This window comes from Aethalodelphis obliquidens, unplaced genomic scaffold (genome assembly GCF_003676395.1).
Source record: "Aethalodelphis obliquidens isolate GAN/ISIS:26980383/991018 unplaced genomic scaffold, ASM367639v1 scaffold36, whole genome shotgun sequence".
In the NCBI taxonomy this organism is placed as follows: Eukaryota; Metazoa; Chordata; class Mammalia; order Artiodactyla; family Delphinidae; genus Aethalodelphis; species Aethalodelphis obliquidens.
This window is the reverse complement of record NW_020837980.1, coordinates 2,409,328-2,435,344: the sequence shown is the minus strand read 5'-3', so window position 1 is coordinate 2,435,344 and position 26,017 is coordinate 2,409,328. Positions and strand designations below refer to the sequence as shown.

Sequence of the window (26,017 nt, the reverse complement as noted above, 5' to 3'; positions counted from 1 at the left end):
TGGACAAATTCTTGGAAAGGTGCAGTTTTCCAAGACTGAACCAGGAAGAATTAGAAAATATAAACAGACCTATAACAAGTAATGAAATTGAAACCGTAATTAAAAATCTTCCAGGCTTCCCTGGTGGTCCAGTGGTTGAGAGTCCGCCTGCCGATGCAGGGGACATGGGTTCGTGCCCCAGTCCAGGAAGATCCCACATGCCGCGGAGTGGCTGGGCCCATGAGCCATGACTGCTGAGCCTGCGCGTCCGGAGCCTGTGCTCCGCAACGGGAGAGGCCACAGCAGTGAGAGGCCCACGTACCACAAAAAAAAAAAAAAAAAAAAAAAATCTTCCACCAGGGACTTCCCTGGTGGCACAGTGGTTAAGAATCCACCTGCCAATGCAGGGGACACAGATTCAATCCCTGGTCTGGGGAGATCCCACACGCTGCGGAGCAACTAAGCCCGTGCGCCATCACTACTGAAACCTGCACACCTAGAGCTTGTGCTCTGCAACAAGAGAAGCCACCGCAATGAGAAGCCCGCACACCACAACGAAGAGCAGCCCCCACTCGCTGCAACTAGAGAAAGCCTGCACACAGCAACAAAGACCCAACGCAGCCAAAAATAAATTAAATAAAGAAATAAATTTATTAAAAAAAAAATCTTCCAACAAACAAAGTCCAGGACCAGATGACTTCACATGCGAATTCTATCAAACATTTAGAGAAGAGCTAACATCAATCCTTCTCAAACCCTTCCAAAAAACTGCAGAGGGAGAAACACTCCCAAATTCATACTACGAAGCCACCATCACCCTGATACCAAAACCAGACAAAGATATCACAAAACAAGAAAATTAAAGACCAATATCACTGATGAACATAGATGCAAAAAACCTGAACAAAATACTAGCAAACAGAATCCAACAGCACATTAAAAGAAACATACACCATGATCAAGTGGGATTTATCCGAGGGATGCAAGGATTCTTCAATGTATGCAAATCAATCAATGTGATACACCATATTAATAAATTAAGGGAAAAAAACCATATGATCATCTCAATAGATGCAGAAAAAGCTTTTGACAAAATTCAACACCCATTTATGATAAAAACTCTCCAGAAAATGGGCACAGAGGGAACCTAATTCAACATAATAAAAGCCATATATGACAAACCCACAGCAAGCATCATACTAAATGGTGAAAAACTGAAAGCTTTTCCACTAAGATCAGGAACAGGACAAGGATGTCCACTCTCTCCACTCTTATTCAACATAGTTTAGGAAGTCCCAGCCACAGCAATCAGAAAAGAAAAAGAAATAAAATACAAATTGGAAAAGAAGAAGTAAAACTGTCACTGCTTACCAATGACATGACACTATACATAGAAAATCCTAAAGATGCCACCAGAAAACTACTAGAACTAATCAGTGAATTTGATAAGGTTGCAGGATACAAAATTAATGCACAGAAATCTCTGGCATTCCTATACACAAACAATGAAAAATCAGAAAGAGAAATTAAGGAAACACTCCTATTTACCACTGCAACAAAAAGAATAAAATACCTAGGAATAAACCTGCCTAAGGAGGCGAAAGACTTGTACTCAGAAAACTACAAAACCCTGATGAAAGAAATCAAAGATGACATAAACAGATGGAGAAATATACAATGTTCTTGGATTGGAAGAATCAACATTGTGAAAATGACTATACTACCCAAAGCAATCTACAGATTCAATGCAATCACTATCAAACTACAAATGGCATTCTTCACAGAATTAGGACAAAAAAATTTTACAATTCGTATGGAAACACAAAAGACCCCAAATAGCCAAAGCAATCTTGAGAAAGAAAAACAGAGTTGGAGGAATCAGGATCCCTGACTTCAAACTACACCACAAAGCTACAGTAATCAAGACAGTATGGTACTGGCACAAAAACAGAAATATAGATCAATGGTACAGGATAGAATGCCCAGATATAAATCCACACACATATGGGCACCTGATTTATGACAAAGGAGGCAAGAATATACAGTGGAGAAAAGACAGCCTCTTCAATAAGTGGTGCTGGGAAAACTAGACAGCTACATGTAAATGAATGAAATTAGAACACTACCTAACACCATACATAAAAATAAACTCCAAATGGATTAAAGACTTAAATTTAATATCAGACACTATAAAACTGTTAGAGGAAAACATAGGAAAAACACTCTTTGACATAAACCACAGCAACATCCTTTTTGACCCACCTCCTAGAGTAATGGAAAAACAAAAATAAACAAATGGGACTTAATAAAACTTAAAAGCTTTTGCACAGCAAAGGAAACCATAAAAAAGACAACCCTCAGAATAGGAGAAAATATTTGCAAATGAAACAACAGACAAAGGATTAATCTCCAAAATATACAAACAGCTCATGGAGCTCAATATCAAAAAAACAAACAATCCAGTTTAAAAATGGGCAGAAGACCTAAGCAGACATTTCACCAAAGAAGACATACAGATGGCCAAGAGACACATGAAAAGAGGCTTAACATCACTAACTATTAGAGAAATGCAAATCAAAACTACAATGAGGTGTCACCTCACGCCGGTCAGAATGGCCAGTATCAAAAAATCTAGAAACAATAAATGCTGGAACAGGTGTGGTGAAAAGGGAACCCTCCTGCAGTGTTGGTGGGAATGTAAATTAATACAGACACTATGGAGGTTCCTTAAAAAACTAAAAATAGAGGTACCATATGGCCCAGTAATCCCACTACTGGGCAAATACCCTGAGAAAACCATAATTCAAAAAGAGACATGTACCACAATGCTCATTGCAGCACTACTTATAATAGCCAGGACATGGAACCAACCTATATCTCCATCGAAAGATGACTGGATAAAGAAGATGTGGCACATACATACAATGGAATATTACTCAGCCATAAAAAGAAACAAAACTGAGTTATTTGTAGTGAGGTGGATGGACCTAGAATCTGTCATACAGAGTGAAGTAAGTTAGAAAGAGAAAAACAAATAATGCATATTAAAAAAATGGTACTGATGAGCCTAGTTGCAGGGCAGGAATAAAGAGGGAGACATAGAGAATGGACTTGAGGACTTGGGGTGGGAGGGGGAAGCTGGGGCCAAGTGAGAGTAGCATGGACATATATACACTACCGAATGTAAAATAGGGGGCTGGTGGGAAGCAGCAGCTTGGTGTTTTGCGATGATCTAGTGGGGTGGGACAGGGAGGATGGGAGGGAGGCTCAAGAGGGAGGGGATATGGGGACATGTATATGCATATGGCTGATTCACTTTGTTGTGCAACAGAAACTAACACAGTATTGTGAAGCAATTATACTCCAATAAAGCTCTATTAAAAATAAAAAAAGAATACACGCATATACTAAGTTCTATCTTATATGGGCTTGGTTCGTGGTGCCCCAAAACAATTACAATAGTAACATCAAAGATCACTTAACACAGATCACCATAACAAATATTACAGTAATAATGAAAAAGTCTGAAATATTTCGAGAATTACCAAATGTGACAAAGAGACACAAAGTGAGCAAAAGCTATTATAAAAATGGCACTGACAGACTTGCTGGACACAAGGTAAAAATGCAAAAAAGTGAAGAGCAATAAAGCAAAGCTCAATAAAACAAGGTATGTCCGTATGTGTAGATAATCTATTCCTAAAATAGATGGGCAACCAACAAAATCTGTAATTCTCATGCATACAACAGCCCAAAGTTGGTCTTGCTTTCATTCAGAATGCGATTTAAGTTTAATGAGTTTATCGTTCTTTTTAAGTATAAGCGCTCTGCTTTCCAATAGATAAAACGGGTGGGCTCTTTTACCCATGAGAATAGTTAAGTTCTTCTGTAGGGAAGGAGACCTGAATTTGGAGAAGAACCTTCCTCTGGTTCTAATTCTACAAAAGCAATGCAAACTTTGGCAAGTCATTTAACATCTCTGAACACGACTGCCAACTGCAAACTAGGGTTTGTACCTGACCTGCTATAAGCAATAAAAAATATAATTTGAGCAATACCTTTATCATTAATGTTACTAAATAAAGTGAGGTAAAAGGGCAATAACATGGGTAAGAGAAATACATCAAAGTTCAAAAGTAAGACTATACTCTGGAATTAATAAGAAACATGTCATGGAACACAATATATCTCTAGAAGTATACACAAGAAAGTGATAACTATATGGTTGTGTCTGGGGAAAGGAATTGGACAGCTGAGGAAAGGGGACATATTGTTTAACATAGTCTTTTTGTATCTTCTGAAAATGATTCCACGTAAATGTATTACGTATTTAAAAATAATGGATAAGATTAGCTGTCATTTAAAAAAAAGAAAAAAATAAAAAATAAATAAAAAAAATTAAAAAAAGGATGCAATCCTAGGAATTATCTTTTAATGTCTAAAGGAGAATTCCAGCAACATCTTAAATCTCACCAGTGTCTGAGGTTTAATCCAACCAATTATGTTAAAGAGGGTAGTAGCTGATGCTTATTGAGCAATTATATCTCACCAGCCTCTACAGTACCCACTATACAAGCATTTTCAGCCAATTGGTATGCATAGTTCTACAGGAGTACCAGAGGACCTGAACGTTCTAGGTGGGAATGCCTAGAACCCAGTACAAGCACTCACAGACATTCAGTACTGGTCGGGTAGTTGTCTGCTGTACAAACTCCAAAGAGTTTATGCAGCATATGGTTCACTGCCTCATAGCTGAAGAATACAGACGCATTCTAAATGCTCTACTAAAGCCTGCCACAAAAACTGTGCATTTTAACTACAAACTGAAGCACTGCAGGAGAAAGGTAAATTGCTTACTAATTAATGCCCAACAAATTACCCTAACTCAAAAATAAGTCTCTCAGCTTGTGTCCTGGGCAGTTTCTATATTTTTCTTAATTATGGTATTTTTACACTTCACGTTTAAAAACACAGTTTTAAATTAACATACATACATTGTTGGCTCCCTTAAAAGAAAAACAAAGAAAAGGAGGGAGGGAGGGAGAGAAAAGGAGGAGAAAAGAGTTATATCTATAAATAGAAGTAAGTGTGACATAATATAAAGATCATGGAATTCTGGGTCTGAAGGCTTGAATTCAAGTTCTAGCTCCACTACCTGCTCACACACACATCCTTCAACGTAGTTAATCACTACTATTATAATAAGATGTGGAGAAAGTGGTTTTGGTCCACCCTGCTACAAAGGAAAATAATGTCATACCAGCACCATCATTACCACAAATTCAAAACCAAACTCACCCACATCCTCTGAAATTTATTTCCTCCTGTGTTCCTTCTATGAATGACATTCTTATATCCTTGTTGCCTGGGCCCAAAGTCGAGTCATGTGCATCTCACCACCCCTTTAACCTCACATACACTAAGGTTGCCAAGTGCAATTCATCCTATGTCTACTCTATCTCCTACACCCATCCTTGCTTCTTTGCTCCCACTGCCACTATCCTAATTCAGGCCTTTCCCCTCTAGTTTGTTCTGGAGAACAATCTCCTAATTGGCTCCCAGTTTAATTCTATTCTACACCCCTCATCCTGGAGCATGCCATTCCCTTGTTAAAAACCTCTGAGGGGCTTTTTTCTGTCTTCAGAGTCTAGCATTCAGCAACGATGCTTTCCAGCAGCCACTCCCCCACTCTTCCATTGTGAAGCTGCCCTGTAGTTTTCATCCCAAACTGGTCTCTAAACAGTCAGTTTAACCCCATTTTCCTTGGCCACGCTAATGGTTCAAGGATGGCCTTAGGGAAGTGTGACCTAAAGTGGACTAGTCATAGCAAAGACCCAGAATGGGGAGTGGAGGAGGAAAAGTTAAATCTCCTCTAGTGAAGATGTGATATGCAAATGTGAAGCCAGATGGGGACAGGCGGAGCATAAAGAACTGCAGTGAGCCTGGGCGAGAGCTCTGTTTAAACTATACCTGATCACCTCCACCCAAAAAAACTGTTATGTGAACCAGCCAAATTCCTTCATTTCTTAGGTCCTGTCTGACCTATAGTCACAAGCATTCTGATAGAAAAGTCTTCTAAAAGCTGGATACAACTCATTTCCACTCCATGAAATGCTTAAAGGAGGCTAGTCTATATACCTCTTTTAAATGTGTAAGCTATACATTCAGTTCTAGAAACAAACAGTGGGAGCAGACATCTGGGCATAAATAAATCCCCTCTGCCCCATGGTTTGCCCCTCTACTTTCTTTTGTCAATGTGCTAATATTCTCAAAAATTGGTTTAAAGAACCACTGCTAGTCTCAGAGTTTGGAGCAACTAAAATTCACCTCAATTCAGCCCTCCTAAAAAACAACTAAACAGAAACAAAAATGCAAATAATACTCTCCAGATAAGAACTCCCTCCTCCCCTCCCTCTCCCTCCCTCTCCCTCTCTCTCTGTCCTTAAAAAAATTTCCTTTGGAGGAAACATTTTGCCTCATTTACTCAAAATTTTTAGAATGCATGGTCATTACTAACAAAACTAATATTCATGGCAAGAAATTGACAGGTTTAAAGAAAATGAGAAAAACACATCTGTCCTTGTAAAGTTTTTCCAATTACAATGACAAACATGCCTTCTTTGGTATCTTAAGGTGTCTCTGGTTGGTTGGTTAAACACATTAAACATATGACTAAGTGTCTTTTAGGAGGAAAGTAATTTACAGAAAGGATCTAAAAGAACCAACAGCCAAAACATTGCAAGACAATCAAAAAATTGTCCCTGTTCTTATTATTCTGCTACATGAAAAGGGAAACTGCAGGCCCTGCTCTCTGAATTCTCTGAGGCCAGTGCCAGCACTGCTCCTGAAATGTTTACACAGCCCCCACGTGGGAGACAGGAAGGGAGCTGTAAGGGACAAGTGTCAGGTCTGCTGCTGCTTCTAGACTCAGCAACCTGAGGGGAGACAACCAGATTTTCCATCAGAGGTTTCTTATGCCATCTAAACGTATTTCCATTCTGCTATGTGACTACGAATAAATTGGATTCCCAGTAAGACGGAGATCAAGACTTTATCTCATTTGTCACTGAACTGTCTCTTGCTTACCAGCTTCTCTTTCCTCTGTCTCTCCACCTCATTTGTGTACCAGTGCTTTCCTCTTTCTTTTCCAAAATGAAAAAAAAATTTTAATATATCATTTTAGTGTTAAACTCCTGAGATTCAAAGCTACTCTTTCTTTTTCCATTTCATTTTAATTACTGATCTTAGAGGATTTTGGTTTTTAAAAGATTGTGTTGTAAGTACTAAGGATTTAATTTTATCTCTCAAAGTAAACACCTGAGGTAGACAACTCCATACTATTTATTCATTCACTCCTTCAACCAACAATTCTTCACAGAGATCATCACAACTGTCTTACTAAATCAACGGCAATGACTTGGACAAAAGAAAATCTTATTGTGTTTCTCAGATTATTGCTCAGCTTATTTAACCACAACACCTCAGTAAAATGGTCACTCTGGCTTCTAACTAGTGACCAGAAATCAGAACTTCTTTTCTTAATTTAAATTCCACCCCTTTGGGATAACAGATACTTGTGTTTTCTTAATACAATCCTCTATTCTTCAGCTTTTGAATTGAGCATATATTATTTTTATAATTTAAAAGCCACATACGTTTTTTAAAAGCACTTATTGTCTTTTATTATTTCAAGCCAATTATTTTACCTATCCTCACTTCTGGTAGGATATTCAGTAGCAGCAAAGTGCCATGTAAACAAAAGTCCAAAAGCTTCATTATTATAAAGCCTTTGGACAGTGTGTAAAACACACATTCCTCAGAAAGTCCTACTAAAATGTCCAAAACAGAGCAAATGCGTAGTTTTCTGGATAAACTTGAAGATAGTATGCAAAACAATAATAAAATACATAGACAATCCGCAAACCTTTATTTGTGACACTAATTTTACCCTCTTTCCAAAAACAAAACAAAAACATTAACTACAAACAAGTAGCAAAACTAAATGCGTTCATCTCCTTTTGTCTGTCTCTAATTTTCTTCCTACTCACTTTTTGTCTAAAAAGTGCTTATTGAAAGATAAGCAGGTTAAAGTATTGATTCTCTCTGAAAATATTCGATTTGTTGCTCTTGCATAACACCCTATGAATACAGATTTTTAACTTCTCATACCTAAAGAAACAACGATAGGGAGCAAACAGTTGGGTTTCTCTTGGGTTCCCTTATCCTGGAAAGCTCGAATTTTAAGTCTCTCCCTAAATAAACACCTTTACTTTGTGACACTTTTCTCCAAAGAAAAAAACATATTTAGTCATATACACAGTCACAAAACTTTAGAGTTCCTATTAGAAAATATATAGATACTTTGGACAGAAAAAAGCAGATTTTTTAAAGAAAAAATATTTACAAAAGTCATGCCCACAATTAAATCTGAATGTTCTCCCCAATTCTAAGAACACCTTTTAAGGAAGCTTAAAGCTTTATGTTTCTGTATGAGGAAACCTGGGTCGACTGGTGAAAAGCTCAAAGGCCCATAATCTCACACAAAGCAGCAGGGTCAAAAGGCAGAGGTCAGGGAACAGGGGAACAGGGTGCAAAATAGTTCCCACACTTGAGAGGAGGCTGTATCTCATTATCTCAGAAGACATTCAAAAACTGTTCAGTCATGTTCACTAAAATAATACAACCATTTCCTTTAAGTCCCAAAGCAAATCTGAATTTTATGAAGGAATTCCTTACTTTTAAGAGCAAGGAATTTAAGAAGTTACTTCTTTCCCCTACACTGAAAAAAACACCAATCTCTCACACACATACATCCATGCTTCAGCTGCCCCTCAAAGACTGACTTTCAGATAAAAGCTGTCACCTGATCTATTCAACAGGGTTCACGGGGGCACGGAAATAACTACTAAATATGCATACATGTCAACAGACATTTCACAGCAAGGCCTCTGCCCTCTAATGATTCAACAAAATATGTCTACTTCTTGGCCTTATGGCCACATTCAGAAAAAGCTACATCTTTACTCCTAGTTAGAGAAGATTTCATCCCAGGGAAGAGTGAACATGATTCTGTTAAACTTTTAGCAGGTGTGACATTTGTACAGAAGACCCTGTAATGACTCCTCTAGCACAATTACTGTGGGCACTCCAGGATCTAGGGCATTTGTCTGGATATCTCTGTACCATTTCTCGCACTCTAACCACAAAATCTGTGTTCCATGTAGAAGAGAGGGTAAGAGATAGATCAATGAGATCAGGAAAAGAGGATTTTGGAATAACAGGTGTGGTTTTAAGTTTTTGTCTTCCATCCTCTATACGCGCACACTTTAACTCTCTCTCCACCGGCCCCTTCCACCAGGGACAAGATGGTTTACAAGTGCTTCACAGTAAACGAGGCCTGTCAGTCCTTCACTGTGAGGAATACACAAGATTTTACATTCGAGCCCACAAGGCTTTCATGTATTTATTTAAAATAAAATTGTAACTAGGGCTGCCAATGGAAAAATAAGCACTGCCAGACAGGAGTGAGAACAACTAAACAAAATAACCTATTTTAGCATAAACACCTCAATGGTACGGATGCTTATGGTTTAATAAACTGTGAAATCACAGTCATTGTTCTCATGAACAATGGCACAAAGCAAACGGAATCAAGTACGAAAGCTCATTTTCCTGGAGCTGAGCCAGAATATTTTGAAATTTGGACAAAAGTTCATTAAGACACACTTGAGATTGGAGATGGGGAAACATTTTTAAACAATTTGTTATCTTGTTACCCCAGCCACTTAAGTTTCCTTAAAAGTTAGGGTTAAACTTACAGTGAAGAAAACTAACCTGGAAAGTAAAACAAAACACTGTGGTCCTAGAAGTGAATCATCCATAAGCTTTAAACCTACTAAGCAGTCCTAAATTCCTACTGCCCAAACTATTTTTATTAAAGTCTCATTCTCATGGAATTCCAGTTGATATGCTGGTACTGATTCTTATGACAGGGAGGACTTCCACGTCAGGGAATTGTATGAGAGTACGGGATGCTCACCTCCCCCAAAACAATTCACATTTCATCTGCCTACGGGGAAACAATCTCTCCTTGTTATTTTAGTCCTGGGAGGAAACAAAATGATATAAATTTAATATATAGAAAGAATATTGTTGATCTAGCAGATTGTCCCTGTTTTCCCAAAGGCCTATGAGGGAAGGAAAAGGAAGGAAATTGAAGGGATACTAGAAACAGAAAGTATGGAACCTGAATAGCTGTGGGAAATAAGAAAATCCTCCCTGGACTTTCCTGGTGGCACGGTGGTTAAGAATCCACCTTCCAACGCAGGGGACACGGGTTCAAACCCTGGCATGTGATCCCACATGCTGCGGAGCAACTAAGCCCGTGCGCCACAACTACTGAACCCGTGTGCCTAGAGCCCGTGTGCCTAGAGCCCGTGCTCCAACAAGAGAAGCCACCGCAATGAGAAGCCTGCATACCACAACAAAGAGTAGCTCCTGCTTACCACAACTAGAGAAAGCCCACGTGCAGCAACAAAGACCCAACACAGCCATAAATTCATTCATTCATGCATGCATTCATTCATGCATGCATTCATTAAAAAAAATTAAATTAGAAACTCCTCCCTGGGAAATCCCTGGTGATCCAGTGGTTAGGACCTGGGGCTTTCACTGCTGGGGCCCAGGTTCGATCTCTGGCCAGGGAACAAAGACCCCACGAGCCGCAGCGCAGCCCAAAAAACAAACAAACCTCCTCCCTGTTTGTGCTGGGGATGAAGGTAACTGGAGGATTCATGAGACCTCAATTTCTTCACTATGAGATGTTAATGACAGTGAAAATTTTTGCCAAAAAATTATTTCCCCTTCTCCACGTTGTTATAGAAAAAAGAACCAAAAGAGCAGGTTGTGGTTTTAAGAGGACTAAGATGAAAATAAGGGTGATCTTTGAAGAAGGGATTAGGGGAAAAAAAAAAGTACAAAAGCCTGGTCTATGAGCAAACTTGTGCCATGCTGACTATTGGAAACTTAATTTAGATATCACTTCTACATGAATGTTTCCTCAAACTATAGAATAATTTTCTGTGTTAAAATTGGGAGTGTGTTGTACTAGAAAAGAGGGAGACAGGGAAGGCAAGAAAACATGATCTTCAAAGCAGAAACCTGGATTCTCTAGGCCAAGGCAGGAGACAATTATGCAAAACAGGTGGATTTACATCACAAGGCCTCTGGGATATAGAAAACAAACTATTTAAAATATCCTTAAACTGGGTTTCACAGTTTAAAACCTAGAGGTCTACAAGCTGTATCTAAGGATTCAGACTACTAGTCCACAGCAGGGTTGAACTTTAAAAATTCTACAACTCTAAAATTATAATTCTACCTCATATTTTTATTGTATTCTATAGTTTAAAAGCTCTTTGCAAATCACTGTCATATTTTATAATTGAGAAAAGTATCTAGAAACAATCTAGATCAATGTTAAGTGTTGAAAAACATACTCCCATGTGTGTCCTTGGACTATGAACAAATTTTTTAAAAAATATACAGGGAAGGGAAGCAAATAGACTACTTTTGCAGTGGTATTCCTCAGAGAACATGAATATATGAAAACTATTCACAGCTCATCAATAACTAGCTTGGCAGTAGCATTAACAAGACAGATTTCCCATCATGTATGGGGCTATTCACAATTGCTGGTATGGTGCATGTAATGCCACCTCTTTCTCTTCCACTCAATAAAAGCACATAGGAATGTGAGTGAGAGTGACATCATTAGAGGGAAGACCTTGAATTCATCCCAGTTATTTAAAAATACATACCATTTACAACCTCAGTGTTTCAACTATTATTAATAATTACTTGTGACCCAACTCACAACTGCCAGGCACGGTAATATGTCACCACCCAGCAGTTGAGGACAGCTGGTCTGGAAGACTTGGAGGGGCAGCAGGGCACAGTGGAGGAGGGTCACCGGGATGCAATTCCAGCTTTGGCCTTTATTGTCTCTGTTACTTTGGGCAACAACTCACCAAACCTCAGCCTCCTCGCCGGTAAAGTGATGATAGTAATACCTTCGAGTTATCGTGAGGATTAAAGACAATGTTTATAAACCAACCACAGTTCATGGCCCAATAAATGTTAACTATTTTCACAGCTTCATCATATAAAGGTGATTTCCTGGAACTACTTCTGACTTAATAGTGCTAGCACGTTATCTTTGAAAGTTCATTTAAAGAAAGCGTTATTTCAAAATTAAACTTTCTGTACCAGTGATGTATACAAGTTTTATACATTTTATATATAAGAAATATATTTTTTATATACATCATATATATGTATAACTTGTATACATTTTATACAAGTTAAAAGGCATTAACTTAAGAAATCCACTAATTAAAATAGTCACAATATTTAATTTAGAATAAAGTTAGTAAAAATCATGGATTCTTGGGAAAGGTACAGGAATGAAGGGGAAAGCAACTGTTTCATGTTCTTCTAGGCTCATGACGTGCTGTCTCAGCAGTGCATAAAATACTTCCATTTTTATTCCCAGAATTCTCAGTTCTTACCCTCCTCACACTAAGACAGATATCCTTGCATTCTGTTTGAAAAGTAATGTAGAAGACAGCCTCATACTGAAAATTTTGGGAATCTCTAGGTTATTAAATGGTGCCATCTTAAAAAGTCAAGCCTTAGGCAGAACAGAACATTATACAAGGTACGATAAAGACAGAGTATAGTATAGGGGCTTCCCTGGTGGCGCAGTGGTTGAGGGTCCGCCTGCCGATGCAGGGAACACGGGTTCGTGCCCCGGTCCGGGAAGGTCCCACAGGCCGCGGAGCGGCTGGGCCCGTGAGCCATGGCCGCTGGGCCTGCGCATCTGGAGCCTGTGCTCCGCCATGGGAGAGGCCACAGCAGTGAGAGGCCCGTGTACGGCAAAAAAAAAAAAAAAAAAGACAGAGTATAAATGGAAAAAAAATACAAAGGATTAAACTTTATAGAAGAGAACTGTCCTGGCTGATCAGGCCCAAAACTGATGTGGATGCCCATGAAGAAGGAAACTGAATGCAATTTCCTAAGGTATTCCTCTAAAGACACAACTGAAGCTACCAGTGCTCGTTTGTACAGACACTTTCTGAAATTTCATAAACACTACCCACCATTTATGTGCTCATAATTTGGCACTAGTTCATAAATAAGTAAGACATGTTGTTTGCTTAAAAAAAAAAAATCAAAGCATTGCTGGTATCTGCATGCTTGCTTGCATAAAACTAGTGTTTAAAAAAAAAAGTTTATTAATTTTATTTATCTATTTATCATACCTTATTTCAAGAGGGAAGGATTAGGCTAATAAATATTACAGACATAAGAAATTTTAGTAGCTTTCCACAAAGCTGACATACACCTTTTAAAAAATTAATCATTCATCCACTCTCTTGGTTTTTTTAATCAATTTCAAGCTTCCCATTTAAAAAAAAAAACTCTAGTCCATTTTAGAGGTTAAAAAACCCACAAAAAAAACAAATATACTAACTTTTATTGTTGGTAACAAAAGGAAAAGTTCTATATTTGTCCATCTCAAGTTATCTCATTCATTTATTCAAACAATCTGAGTCCCCATAATGGGCCAGGCACTATTTTAGTCAAAGGGTATACAATACTAAACAAGAGGGACAAGGTCCTGCCCTCTAGGAGCTGACAATCTAATGGGGAAGATTGACATTAAAAAGTAAAAGCAGGGCTTCCCTGGTGGCACAGTGGTTGAGAATCCGCCTGCCAATGCAGGGGACATGGGTTTGAGTCCTGGTCCGGGAAGATCCCACATGCCGAGGAGCAACTAAGCCCGTGCGCCACAACTACTGAGCCTGCGCTCTAGAGCCCGAGAGCCACAACAACAAGGGAAGCCACTGCAATGAGAAGCCCATGCACTGCATGAAGAGTAGCCCCCGCTCGCCACAACTAGAGAAAGCCCACGTGCAGCAACAAAGACCCAATGCAGCCAAAAATAAACAAACAAACAAATAAATAAAAAGTAAAAGTAAAAGCAAGCAAATGCATTCACAATATATTGTCCGGTACTAATAAGTGCTGTGGTAATAAGTGTGAGGGAAATACAGCAGGGCGACTGCAGGGTGGGGCAGGCAGGGAGAGGAAGGATACTATTTTATACAGGGTGGTCTTGGAAGGCTGCTCTGAGGAGGTAACACTTGTGCAAAGACCTGAACGAGGAGAAGAAGCCACTCTTGCAAAGATGTAGGGCTGCACTGCCCAAAGGGTGGCCACCGCCCACATGTGGCTACTAAACACTTGAAATGTGGCTAGTCCAAATTGAGATGTGCTGGAAGAGTAAAATACACACTGCATTTTGAAGATTTAGTAAGAAAAAAAGAATGTAAAATATCTCATGAATAATTTTTATATTGATTATATGTTGAAATAATCTCCTAGACATATAAATAAAATTAATATCACCTGTCTCTTTTTACCTTTCTAAATGTGGCTACTAGAAAATTTAAAACTACAAACGTGTCTCACATTATATTTACAATGGACGATGCTGGTCTAGGGGAAGAGGATCTAGTGAAAGAACAGAAGATGAATAGGCCATGAGATAAGAAGCTTGCTGGGGCTTCCCTGGTGGTGCAGTGGTTAAGAATCTGCCTGTCAATGCAGGCGACACGGGTTCGAGCCCTGGTCTGGGAAGATCCCACATGCCGCGTAGCAACTAAGCCCGTGCGCCACAACTACTGAGCCTGTGCTCTAGAGCCCACGAGCCACAACTACTGAGCCTGCGCTCTAGAGGCCGTGCTCCGCAACAAGAGAAGCCACCACAGTGAGAAGCCCACGCACCACAACCAAAAGTAGCCCCCACCTGCCTCAACTGGAGAAAGCCCACATGCAGCAATGAAGACCCAACACAGCCAAAATTAATAAATAAAATACATAAATTAAAATTTAAAAAAAAGAAGCAGCTTGCTGTGTTTAAGAACCTGCAAGAAAACCAATGTAGCAGGAAAGAGTGATCCAATCTGAGAAGGTTGGAAAGGCAGGCAGAAAGCAGATCATGAACAGCTTTGCCAACCAGGGTGAACAGACTGAATATTTGTGTCCCTCCCCAAAATTCCTATGGTGAAATTTAACCCCCAATGTGATGAATACCATTGGAGGTAGGGCCTTTGGGATGTGCTTAGGTCATAAGAGTGGAACCTTCATGAATGGGATTCATACATATTCTTATAAGCGATACATCAGACAGCAACCTCACCCCTTTCATGTAAGACAGCCATCTATGAACCAGGAAGTGGGCCCTCACTAGACAGCCGATCTGCCGGCACCTTCATCTCAGACTTCCCAACCTCCAGAACAGTGAGAAATAAATTCCTGCTGTTTATAAGCCACCCAGTATATGGTATTCTGTTATAGCAGCCTGAACAAACTAAGATACCATTAAAGAATTTGAATACAAAGAAATCTATTGAAGAATTTTAAGTGGAAAAAATTATTCTCAGATCCCACTGGCTATTTTGTGGAGAATTGGCAGTATCATCCATAATGCTAGAATATAGACTTCTAGAGATTATATAATATCGTCATTTCAAACAGGGATCTCTGGGTTTCTAAGAGTCCATGCAGATAACAACTGAGAGCCCATGAACTGATACTAATATTTCAAAAAGCTTACTAAAAATTGCACCTTTCCTGTAAAGGGCACTGCATAGACTAACTTATTTTTTTCCATTCCTTGTGGATGAAATTATAATTACTCCATCAGTCCTCATGTGAAATATGGGGTATATTCAGTCTTCATGTTCTATATCATTTAGGATTAATCTTTTAAAAAACCGATATACTTAGTTTTTCATTCAAAAATAATTTCAGGCCCATAGAAGACAGGAGTGGTAAGTTCAGAAATCAATAATCTCACTTAACCCCTTCGAGACAGATAAAAACACTTGAGACAAGTCCCGCCCATCAGGAAACTTGCACAAGCCTCTTAGATAGCCTTATCCACCAGAGGGCAGACAGCAGAAGCAAGAAGAACTACAATCCTTCAGCCTGTGGAACAAAAACCACATTCACAGAAAGACAGACAAGATGAAAAGGCAGCGAGCTATGTACCAGATGAAGGAACAAGATAAAACCCCAGAAAAACAACTAAATGAAGTGGAGATAGGAAACCTTCCAGAAAAAGAATTCAAAATAATGATAGTGGAGATGATCCAGGACCTTGGCAAAAGAATGGAGGCAAAGATCGAGAAGATGCAAGAAATTTTAACAAAGACCTAGAAAAATTAAAGAACAAACAGAGATGAACAACACAATAACTGAAATGAAAACTACACTAGAAGGAATCAATAGCAGAATAACTGAGGCAGAAGAACGGATAAGTGACCTGGAAGACAGAATGGTGGAATTCACTGCTGTGTAACAGAATAAAGAAAAAAGAATGAAAAGAAATGAAGACAGCCTAAGAGACCTCTGGGACAACATTAAACACAACAACATTCACATTATAGGGGTTCCAGAAGGAGAAGAGAGAGAGAAAGGACCCAAGAAAATATTTGAAGAGATTATGGTCAAAAACTTCCCTAACATGGGAAAGGAAAGAGCCTCCCAAGTCCAGGAAGCACAGCAAGTCCCATACAGGATGAACCCAAGGAGAAACACACCGAGACACATAGTAATCAAATTGGCAAAAATTAAAGACTGGGATTGACATGTATACACTGATGTGTATAGAATGGATGACTAATAAGAACCTGCTGTATAAAAAAATAAATAAAATAAAATTCAAAAAAACCCAAAAAACAAAAAAACACTTGAGGCCCACAGCTGTCCTATGTAACAGGCCCAGGATGGGACTCTCAGCTTCTGACTGTGCATCCAGCTTTAACAACTGTACTGACAGCCACGCAAGCCATGGTTTCACAAGCAACCAACATTCCTCTTCAAAACTATAAACTTACCTAAGGACAAGTAATTTATGCTAAGAAAAGACAGGTATAAAACCCAGTAAGAAGAATGAAAAGGTTTAAGATTTTTTTGAAAGTGGTATTTTTATTTATGCAGTAAATGCCTTATACCTATATAATATCTTATCTTTATAAATATACATTAATAAAAACAAAAGTAGTGCTCACTTAGGCCGCACGTATACTAAAATTGAAACAATACAGAGAAGATTAGCATGGCCCCTGCGCAAGGAGGACACGCAAAGTCGTGAAGCATTCCATATTTTGGTACAGCAGAAACTAACATAACATTGTAAAGCAATTATACTCCAATAAAGATATTTTAAAAATTTAATACCACAAGAAAAGAACAAAAGTAGATCAATTATATATTCTTTTTTTTTTTTTTAAATAAATGAATGATAGAATGCATGCAGTGCCACCTTTAAGAAGAGACAAGCCAAGTCAGGTCTTAAAGATCATAAAGACCAGTCTTCTCCCTCTTAATATCTTTCCTCTACAGAGGAGTTTAAAAAATAATCTCATTTGATTATAAGGTTATCCATGAAGAGTACTGGTAGATTTTATAATCTGTGTGATACAGTATATGTTACTAAGGAGGCAGCAAATGTAGTGGTTATGAGCATGGATGGATCATGTCAGATTTTAATCCAGGTTTCTCACTTCTTATATGAAGTTAGGTAAAGTACTTAAATCCTCTAGCCTGTTTCCTCATCTGGAAAATAGAGAAAATAGTGCCACTTCCTAAGGTTGTTGTCAGGATTAAATGAGGTAATAATCATGAAGTATTATGCCAGTGCTTGGCATGTGGAAAGTACTAAATAAATGTTATTTTATTATTGCTATTTCATTGTAGATTTTTTCAGAACAGTGAGTGTCACCTATATACTCCTCAACCTGGCACACTGTAAGCATTTAACATTGAATAATTAGGGGCTTCCCAGGTGGTGCAGTGGTTGAGAATCTGCCTGCCAATGCAGGGGACACGGGTTCAATCCCTGGTCCAGGAAGATCCCACATGCCATGAAGCAACTAAGCCCGTGCACCGCAACTATTGAGCCCGTGCTCTAGAGCCCGTGAGCCACAACTACTGAGCCTGCGTGCCGCAACTACTGAAGCCCGCACGCCTAGAGCCCGTGCTCCACATAGAGAGAAGCCACCGCAATGAGAAGCCCATGCACCGCAATGAAGAGTATCCCCCGCTCACCACAACTAGAGAAAGCCCATGCACAGAAACGAAGGCCCAACGCAGCCGAAAATAAATAAATTCATTTTAAAAAAATTGAATAATTAATCCAAAGCATAATAGTAGTTACAGCTTTACCAAAAACAAAATTTAGGTCACTATTAATCAAAACTGTTAAGGATCTGGACATATAACACTTGTTTCCTAAAGTACTTTTTTTTTAATTGAAGTATAGTCGACTAAAGTACCTTATGTAGGAACCACCTCTACCCTCTAACAAATTATAGAAGAAGAAAATGTTTTCTTCCATATGGAGTTCCATGGAAATTATGACTAACTTCTATTACTCCAAGAGTGTCTGTGACCAGAAGTGGAAATGCAAACAAAAGGATATACTCAGGAATTTCAGAACAGTATGTCTCAACTCCTTAGCAGTGGATATTATGTACTTGCCCTCCTCCAGCCTTCTTCTTCTCTTCCCGTCCCCTTTCTTCCCCTTTCTCTTACTATTTTCTCCTCCTCCAAAGACACTTATGCCCCTTCCTCCTCCCCTCTCCCTATCCATCTTGTCTTCTCTGGTCTTCTGAGCTCCCTATGCTGGAAGGTCCTGCATTAACCAATGCAGCAGGTGCCTGAACCCTAGGGTTACCACAGGGACTTAGCTGCTCTCACTGCTGGGCCAATTTCACCATGAAGAATTTTATTTCCAGTGGATTTTTTTTAACTTTTTTTTTTGTTTTTTTTTAATATTTATTTATTCGGCTGCACCGGGTCTTAGTTGCAGCACGCGGGACCTTTTAGTTGCAGCACGTGGGTTCTTAGTTGTGGCATGTGGGATATGGTTCCCTGACGAGAGATAGAACCCAGGCCCCCTGCATTGGGAGTGCGTAGTCTTAACCACTGGACCACGAGGGAAGTCCCTCCCAGTGGATTTTTAAAATCAAGTTATCACTATACCACAGCAACCAGACCTTGAATCTTCTTTGGCCCCATTAGAATGGAAATTGATCCTTGTATTATTCCTTCCCCAGCCTCCCAGTTACCAGGTCAGACCTTCCAAACTCCCAAACATAATCTATTGCGGGCCAGGGATGTCCACAAGGCTAACAACTGAGGCACCACCAATGTAGTCAGATGAAGGAAGCTCCTACCCCACCCACGCCCGTACACCTGGCGGCAGTTTTTAAAAGACTTTAGCACAGACTTGACTACTGACATTCAGTCTGGATTAAGGGCAATCCTGAAATGCTCACAATTTGAGTAAACCTCATCTTTTTTCTGAGCTTAAATAACTATGGAGCTTTGTGTATTAGAACAAACAGGCTTGGGAATTCCGTGGCAGTCCAGTGGTTAGGACTCACTCAGCGCTCACTGCCGAGACCCCAGATTCCATCCCTGATCAGGGAACTAAGATCCCACAAGCCGCGAGACAAGGCAAAAAAAAACCCCAAAAAACAGGCTTTAGTCTGGTGCCTGCACTGGTCAAATGTGATCTCTAAGACCTTAAACTCTCAGCCTTGGTTTCTTCACTCTAAATGATGTCTAAGATCCTTTCCAGCACTACTGTGGCATGATACTGTCAGTCTCAACTAAATTTTATATTTGAATTTAGACCATGGTCTCCACTGCCTCTAAACTCTTCTGGAAACCAGAGCCAAGACACCAAGGCTAAAAATAAACAGCTGGAGGCACCAAGGAAGATCTCTAAACAAAGGTCTGTGGCAGTGCTCACCCATCAGACTTCCATATCTATCAGCAGTACTGAATCCAAGCTACCATGGGAAAGCTTTAAGAATATTCTGGTAGACTTTTGTAGACTTTTGTAGACTACACAATTTGTAGACTCATGTGTAAGTCTTATTAAACACTATGTACTATGTATAAGGTACTATGAAAGAGAGAGGCAAAGGCTTTTCCTTCTTGGGGGTTCGCATATTTATGTTACTTAAATAAAGGTCTAATTACATCCTTCATTTTTCTTTTTTTTTTGTTTCTTTTTGTTTTTAAATTTATTTATTTATCTATTTTTGGCTGCGTTGGGTCTTCGTTGCTGCTCATGGGCTTTCTCTAGTTGTGGCGAGCAGGGGCTACTCTTCGTGCAGCGCGCAGGCTTCTCATTACGGTGGCTTCTCTTTTTGCCGAGCACAGGCTCTAGGCACACAGGCTTCAGTAGTTGTGGCTCGTGGGCTCTAGAGCACAGGCTCAGTAGTTGTGGCGCACGGGCTTAGTTGCTCCACAGCATGTGGGATCTTCCCGGACCAGGGCTCAAACCCGTGTCCCCTGCACTGGCAAGCAGATTCTTAACCACTGCACCACCAGGGAAGCCCCACATCCTTCACTTTTCCATTGCCTGAAAGATCTGTGCTGTAAATCAAGCCACATAAATTCCTACAGCTAGGTATTGGAGGAAATGAGAGACATAAAAGAAAATTTCAAAATGACACCTTCTTCCCTTCACATCAACTAATTCCAGTGACTTCTATTTACAGCCCCTTTCTTCTTTATGCAATAAAGAATCAGTTTGAAACTTTTTGTTTTCTTTAACATTAAGAGAAATTTAAACATTTCTGCTTTAACATTTAAGGGACAATTTTGTTTACGGATAAAGTACATCTTGAAAACATACAGTGAGTAGGAGAAGCACAACAGCTAAGACATGGTAGAGAAAGGACAATAGGCAATACTGCTGTAACAGTATACATATAGAGAGAGATATCTCCGTAAAATTTCTAGGTCTTCCATTTTAAAATATTTTAAATTTATATATATTTAAATTATCTTCTGCTGTTAAAAGACCTATTTGAGATGAAAGAAGTCTTTTCCATTGTTGGTAAAGCAGCACCTTACTGGAGGAGTGTAAAGGTCTCATTTCTCATAAAGTCTCAGTCTATTTAATTGTTACTTCATCATATGGTTTGTGTCCTTCATTTGATAACAATGTCCCACCACCTGCACAGTGTGAGTTCTAGGAATATGCATATGTTAAGAAAAAGTCTATAAAGCAATTGGTAGAATTTACGTTTAATAGAAGTCAATTAAGATCTTCTACAGGCAGGGTGACAACTTGCTAAGAAACAGTGTGATAAAAATGGATCAGCTCCAGAAAAGTAAAATAGAAACTTAACTATCATTAACTTTGAAATTAATGCAGCAAAACAGAAACAACCTTCTGACTAATTTGCCTAACTCACTGGCCTTGTTTCCTGATCCTTAAATGTAACTCTGTGGAAACAGTTAAGAAGACTGTTAGCTAGAACATGATACTACATTCTCTTGTTTCCTCTCCTCTCACTGGTCACATTTCTTTTTTTTTTTTTTGGCGGGGCGGGGGGGCCTCTCACTGCTGTGGCCTCTCCCGTTGTGGAGCACAGGCTCCGGACACGGAGGCTCAGCGGCCATGGCTCACGGGCCCAGCCGCTCCGCGGTATGTGGGATCTTCGCGGACCAGGGCACGAACCCGTGTCCCCTGCATCGGCAGGTGGACTCTCAGCCACTGCGCCACCAGGGAAGCCCTTCACTGGTCACATTTCTTAACCTCCTTGGTTGTTTTCCCCTCATCCTTCTCACCTCTGAATGTTGGAATGTCTCCAGGACTCAATCCTCTTTTCTATCTACACCCACTCCCTGGGTGATGTCACCCAGTTTCATGGCTTTCGATTCATATCTAAAAATAAATTCACACCCCTGAAATATGTCCTGCCTACTTGGTATCTCCATTTGAATGTCTAACGGGAACCTCAAACTTAACATGTCCAAAGCTAAACTAATCTTCTCCAGCCAGCTTCTCCATCAGTCTTCCAATTTTAGTAAATAAAGGTGCTTATAATTGCTTAGGCAGAAAACCCTGGAGTCATCTCTGATCACTTTCTTTGAGTATGAATACCATACTCAATTCATCAGCAAGTCCTGCTGACTCTCCCTTCAAAATATATCCAGCTTCTAACCACTTCACGGCTACTGCCCTGGTCCAAGCCACCAACAACTCTCACCTCCAACAGTGAAAAAGAGCCTCCTAACTGGTCCATCTCTATCCTTGCCCCTGATATACTCCAGTCAACATGGTAGCCACAGCCATCTTTTCAGAAGGTACATCAGATCTCATTACACTGCTCAAAACCCAGTGAGATGGTTTTCCACCTCAGAGTAAAGTCTGTCTATGAGGCCCTACAGAATCTCCCCTACCCCTTCTCAATGATCATATCTACTAACCTCCCTCTTACTCAGTATCAACCACACTGGCCTCCTTGCTGTTACCTGCAAAACTAGGCACCCTTCCACCTCAGGTCTTTGCACGTGCTGTTTCCTCTGCCTACAATGCTGTTCCCTGAGACAATCCACATGGCTTGCTTCCTCACCTCCTTTAGGGTTCTGTTCAAATATCACCTTATCAGTGAGGCCTTCCCTAACCATCTTATTTAAAATCGTTACGACCCCACAAGTCTCACCATTCTGCTGGCACTGCCCTACCATCATTTCCCTGCTTTATTTTTCCTCATAGCACTTATTAACCTCTGACAAACTATATATTTTTATTATTTCGTCATGCTAGAATGTAAGTTCTATGATGGCAGGAATTTTTTGACTGCTTTGATTACAGCTGAGCCCAGGGCCTAGAACACAATCTACACCTAAAGGCTTTCAAAACTATTTGCTGAATGAACGAATGAAAATATTATCAGACAAAATTGTTACCTCAAAACACCAAGTATTATGAGGGGCAGAAATCTCAAACAACACCCACACTCACCCAATAGTACTGCAAAAGGAGAAGCCAGTTTGTGCCTTAAAAAAAAGGCATTAAAAGTTTTTTTACTGTTTAATTTTGTTAAAGCCATTTGCACTATGCCTAAAGAGTCCCAGGCCACACTTACAGGTGTTGTTTTAGCTTTACTAGGCATACAGACTTGATGAAGAAAAAAATACAGGCTTTTTCCAGTCATCAGTCGCCACTGACAGAAGGTCTCCAAGAGCCTCAGTGCCACAAATGCTTAGGGAGATGTTTAGGGGAAAAGGGATTCTAGAAACATAAAATAATCCCTTCACCAATCCCAAAAGAGGAATCTCTCCAAATTCCTCTGCAAACATTTTTTTCTAACTCCATAACCCTTAACAAAGCCATTCTTAATATGTACATGAAATCTTAACTGAAAAAACAACATGAATATATAATTACACATAGAGAAGACCTGGTACTCCTCTCTCTTTTCAAAAAATAAAATTAAGTAAAACTAGACATAGTTTTTGTTGAAAATGTTTTGCTGCGAAACCGACTTAAGATATTCACTTAGGTTAAGAGGTCACTTGGGTATTGTATCTTAAGGCTGAACAGTTTTGTTTACTATTGTTTATTATTTAATACATTCTTCCCAGTCCGCCCCTCCAAAAAGGAAAAGAAAAGAAAAATACACACTGGTGCAATCAAGAATGCTATGTCCAAAAGAAGCTGCTCTGAAAGGCTATGACCTAAGTGTTTAACACTGACACAGATAAAGTTCAAGCGGTAGATGTCACTTATCTGACCCATTTAAAAAAAAAAAAAATCCAGATTCAGATCCCAAGAAGGCAAGCAGAAAGACACAGGCATGAAAAATGAAATCAGCCTTTTCTCCCCGGCCTCCTCCAGACACTGTGCACTCACCCCCGGCCCCTCCACCACCATCCTTTAATAGCCCCCCTTCCCAGCGTCGGTTCCCCAGCTCAGTCCTGCACTGCGCCACCAACTGAGTCAAGAGGACGGGCCAATGCCCCTCCAGGAAAACCCAGGCGGCAACACTCGGTGCACCCAACTGAGGGGAAATATCCAACTACTTAAACTCGGAACAGTATAAGCGGTGTCAACAAAGCGTCGTGCCGGGACCCGAGCGTCCAAAGATCGTCGCCAGCTCCGGTGACACTGCCAAACCGACAGGATTCCAAAAGGTGACTCGACGGTCATCGCAGAACCCGAGGCGTGAGGCGGCGCAGACCGGGAACAGTCAGGGATGAAATACAACCAGCCTCCCGCCCGGTGCTCGCCCCACGGGCCACCGCCACCTGGGTGGGCGCGAACCCCGCGGCCTCCAACTCCCCTCCCCGAGGGGGCCGGGGCGCCACGTCACGTGCCGAGGCTGAAACTTCGCAGCCGGGGCGGAGGGTGGAGGGTAGGGGGCGGGAGCCGCAGGAGCACAGAGAGGCCTGGAGTTAATGCGCCCGGTGACTCACCGGCCGCCTCCGCGGGCAGCTGCGGGCGAGGGGGCCGGCGCGCCGGGCTGGGGCCGTGCCCTCGGGGCCGACCCCGACACTGCCCCCGCACCCGTTATTCCTAACCCCGCGCCCGTCAGGCAAAAGCCCCCGGCGGGCGCCCGCGGGCTCAGCAGCGCACCCTGCACGCGGAATAAATAACAATGTCATTAATCGCCGCCCGAGAGCCCTGCCGGCCAGAGAGCGGGCGCCGCCGGGAGCTGACTTTGTCTGGAGCCCGCACGCCGCCTCCCAAGCGTCCCCGCAGCACCCCCCGCGTCCCTGAAGGGACCCCCGCGCCACCGCAGCCCGGCCTTACCCGCCAGCTCGTCGGGCTCCAGGCCGCTGTCCGCGTCGATCCCGCACAGCACGAAGTAGTGCGCGAAACGGCAAGCGGCCGGGGAGGAGCCCGAGCCCGGGCCAGGCGCCGCGCCGCTCCCGCTCATCCCGGCTGCGCTGCTCCTGCTGCCGCCGCCGCCGCCGCCTCCCGAGAGGGCTCGCGGCCGAGACTGCCGCTCGGGCTTTGGTCTCCGCGCGCCCGCCCTAGGGCGACCCGGGCGCGCCCATGGCCGCGCAGCCGCCGCTCGTCACCGCAGCTTGGCTCCTCGCTCAGCGCCGGGGAAGGGGCCGCGAGCTCGCGCGCAGTCGGTCCGGATCCCGGTGCGGGGTGGGGGAGGGGCGCGGGGGGGTGGAGTGTCGCCGTGAGAGGCCCGCGCCGCCGCAGCTGCACTCGCGAGCTGGGAGCCACGGCGTCTGGCGCCCGCGGGTCAGCTGAGCCGGCGCTCGGGCTGTGGGAGCGCGGGGGCGCGGAGGACCGGCGCGTGGGGCGGGGGCGCGGAGAGGAGGGCGCGCTCGCGAGGGGCGGGAGCGCGCGTTTCGGCCGTGTGTGTGCGCGCGCGTGCAGCGGGCTCGGAGGGAGAGCCCAGGGCTGGCGGGATTCGTGCCCGCCCGCCGGCGGGGGCTGCGGCGCGGGGGCGACCCCACACACGCGGCTCCTGGCCTCCACCTGCCCGCAAGAGGCAAAGCCGCAGAGCAGGATTATGCTTTCTAAACGGGATGCTACCTATCCTGATTTTTTAAAAAAAGAAATGCAGCTTTGGGAAAGGTTAACGGCGCTCTGAAATCATTTCCCACAACGATCTGGACCATCAACATGTTTTAAACTGTGACAAGTGCAGATGCCAATCTCATTTTAAGATCCTAGTCTTTGAATCCTTCTCCCAGCCCTCAGCCCCATTCACAAGCCATCCTTCCTCACTGAATTGGTGCCAGCTCAATGGTGAAGGGGGCAGGGGGGGAACAATACTCAATATCCACAAAGCTTTGAGACTTCTAAAAGGACTTCAATTACCAACTTCCCCTCCTCGACCCATTCCGTAATTTATCCTGACATTTTCCAGGTCAGTGTAAAGTAGCCAAGGCGCTCCAGTTCCCCAGCTCTGTACTCATTTGATATTATCAGCTCTCCCAGCAGGTACAATCAGCGGCTGATAAAGCAACAGGAATTAGACCCTGAACTCTGCTCTTCGCAAGACTATGGCTCTCTTACCCTGCCCTTTCCTCTGACTTCACATTATTCAGAACAAGCTCACCAGTCAGTTCTTCCTCTCTTGAAAGGTGAAAAACTGAATCCATCCCACTCCACAGTGTCATCCCTTCC

At 41.8% G+C, this 26,017-nt stretch overlaps 1 protein-coding gene and 1 non-coding gene across 2 annotated transcripts in view; one reads left to right on the top strand and one right to left on the bottom strand.

Annotated features, from left to right (window-relative positions):
- Nucleotides 1-25,112, bottom strand: part of DENND5B (DENN domain containing 5B) — a 210,836-nt gene extending 185,724 nt beyond the window's left edge. The window contains exon 1 of the mRNA XM_027129299.1: nt 24,677-25,112. Coding sequence (XP_026985100.1) covers nt 24,677-24,803 — 127 coding nt within the window. The 5' untranslated portion in view covers nt 24,804-25,112. The remainder of the gene's footprint in view (nt 1-24,676) is intronic.
- On the top strand, nt 17,113-17,219 carry LOC113632445 (U6 spliceosomal RNA). The gene has a single exon (XR_003437814.1). It is a non-coding gene; the product is annotated as a U6 spliceosomal RNA (small nuclear RNA).
- Nucleotides 25,113-26,017: the final 905 nt, after the last annotated feature.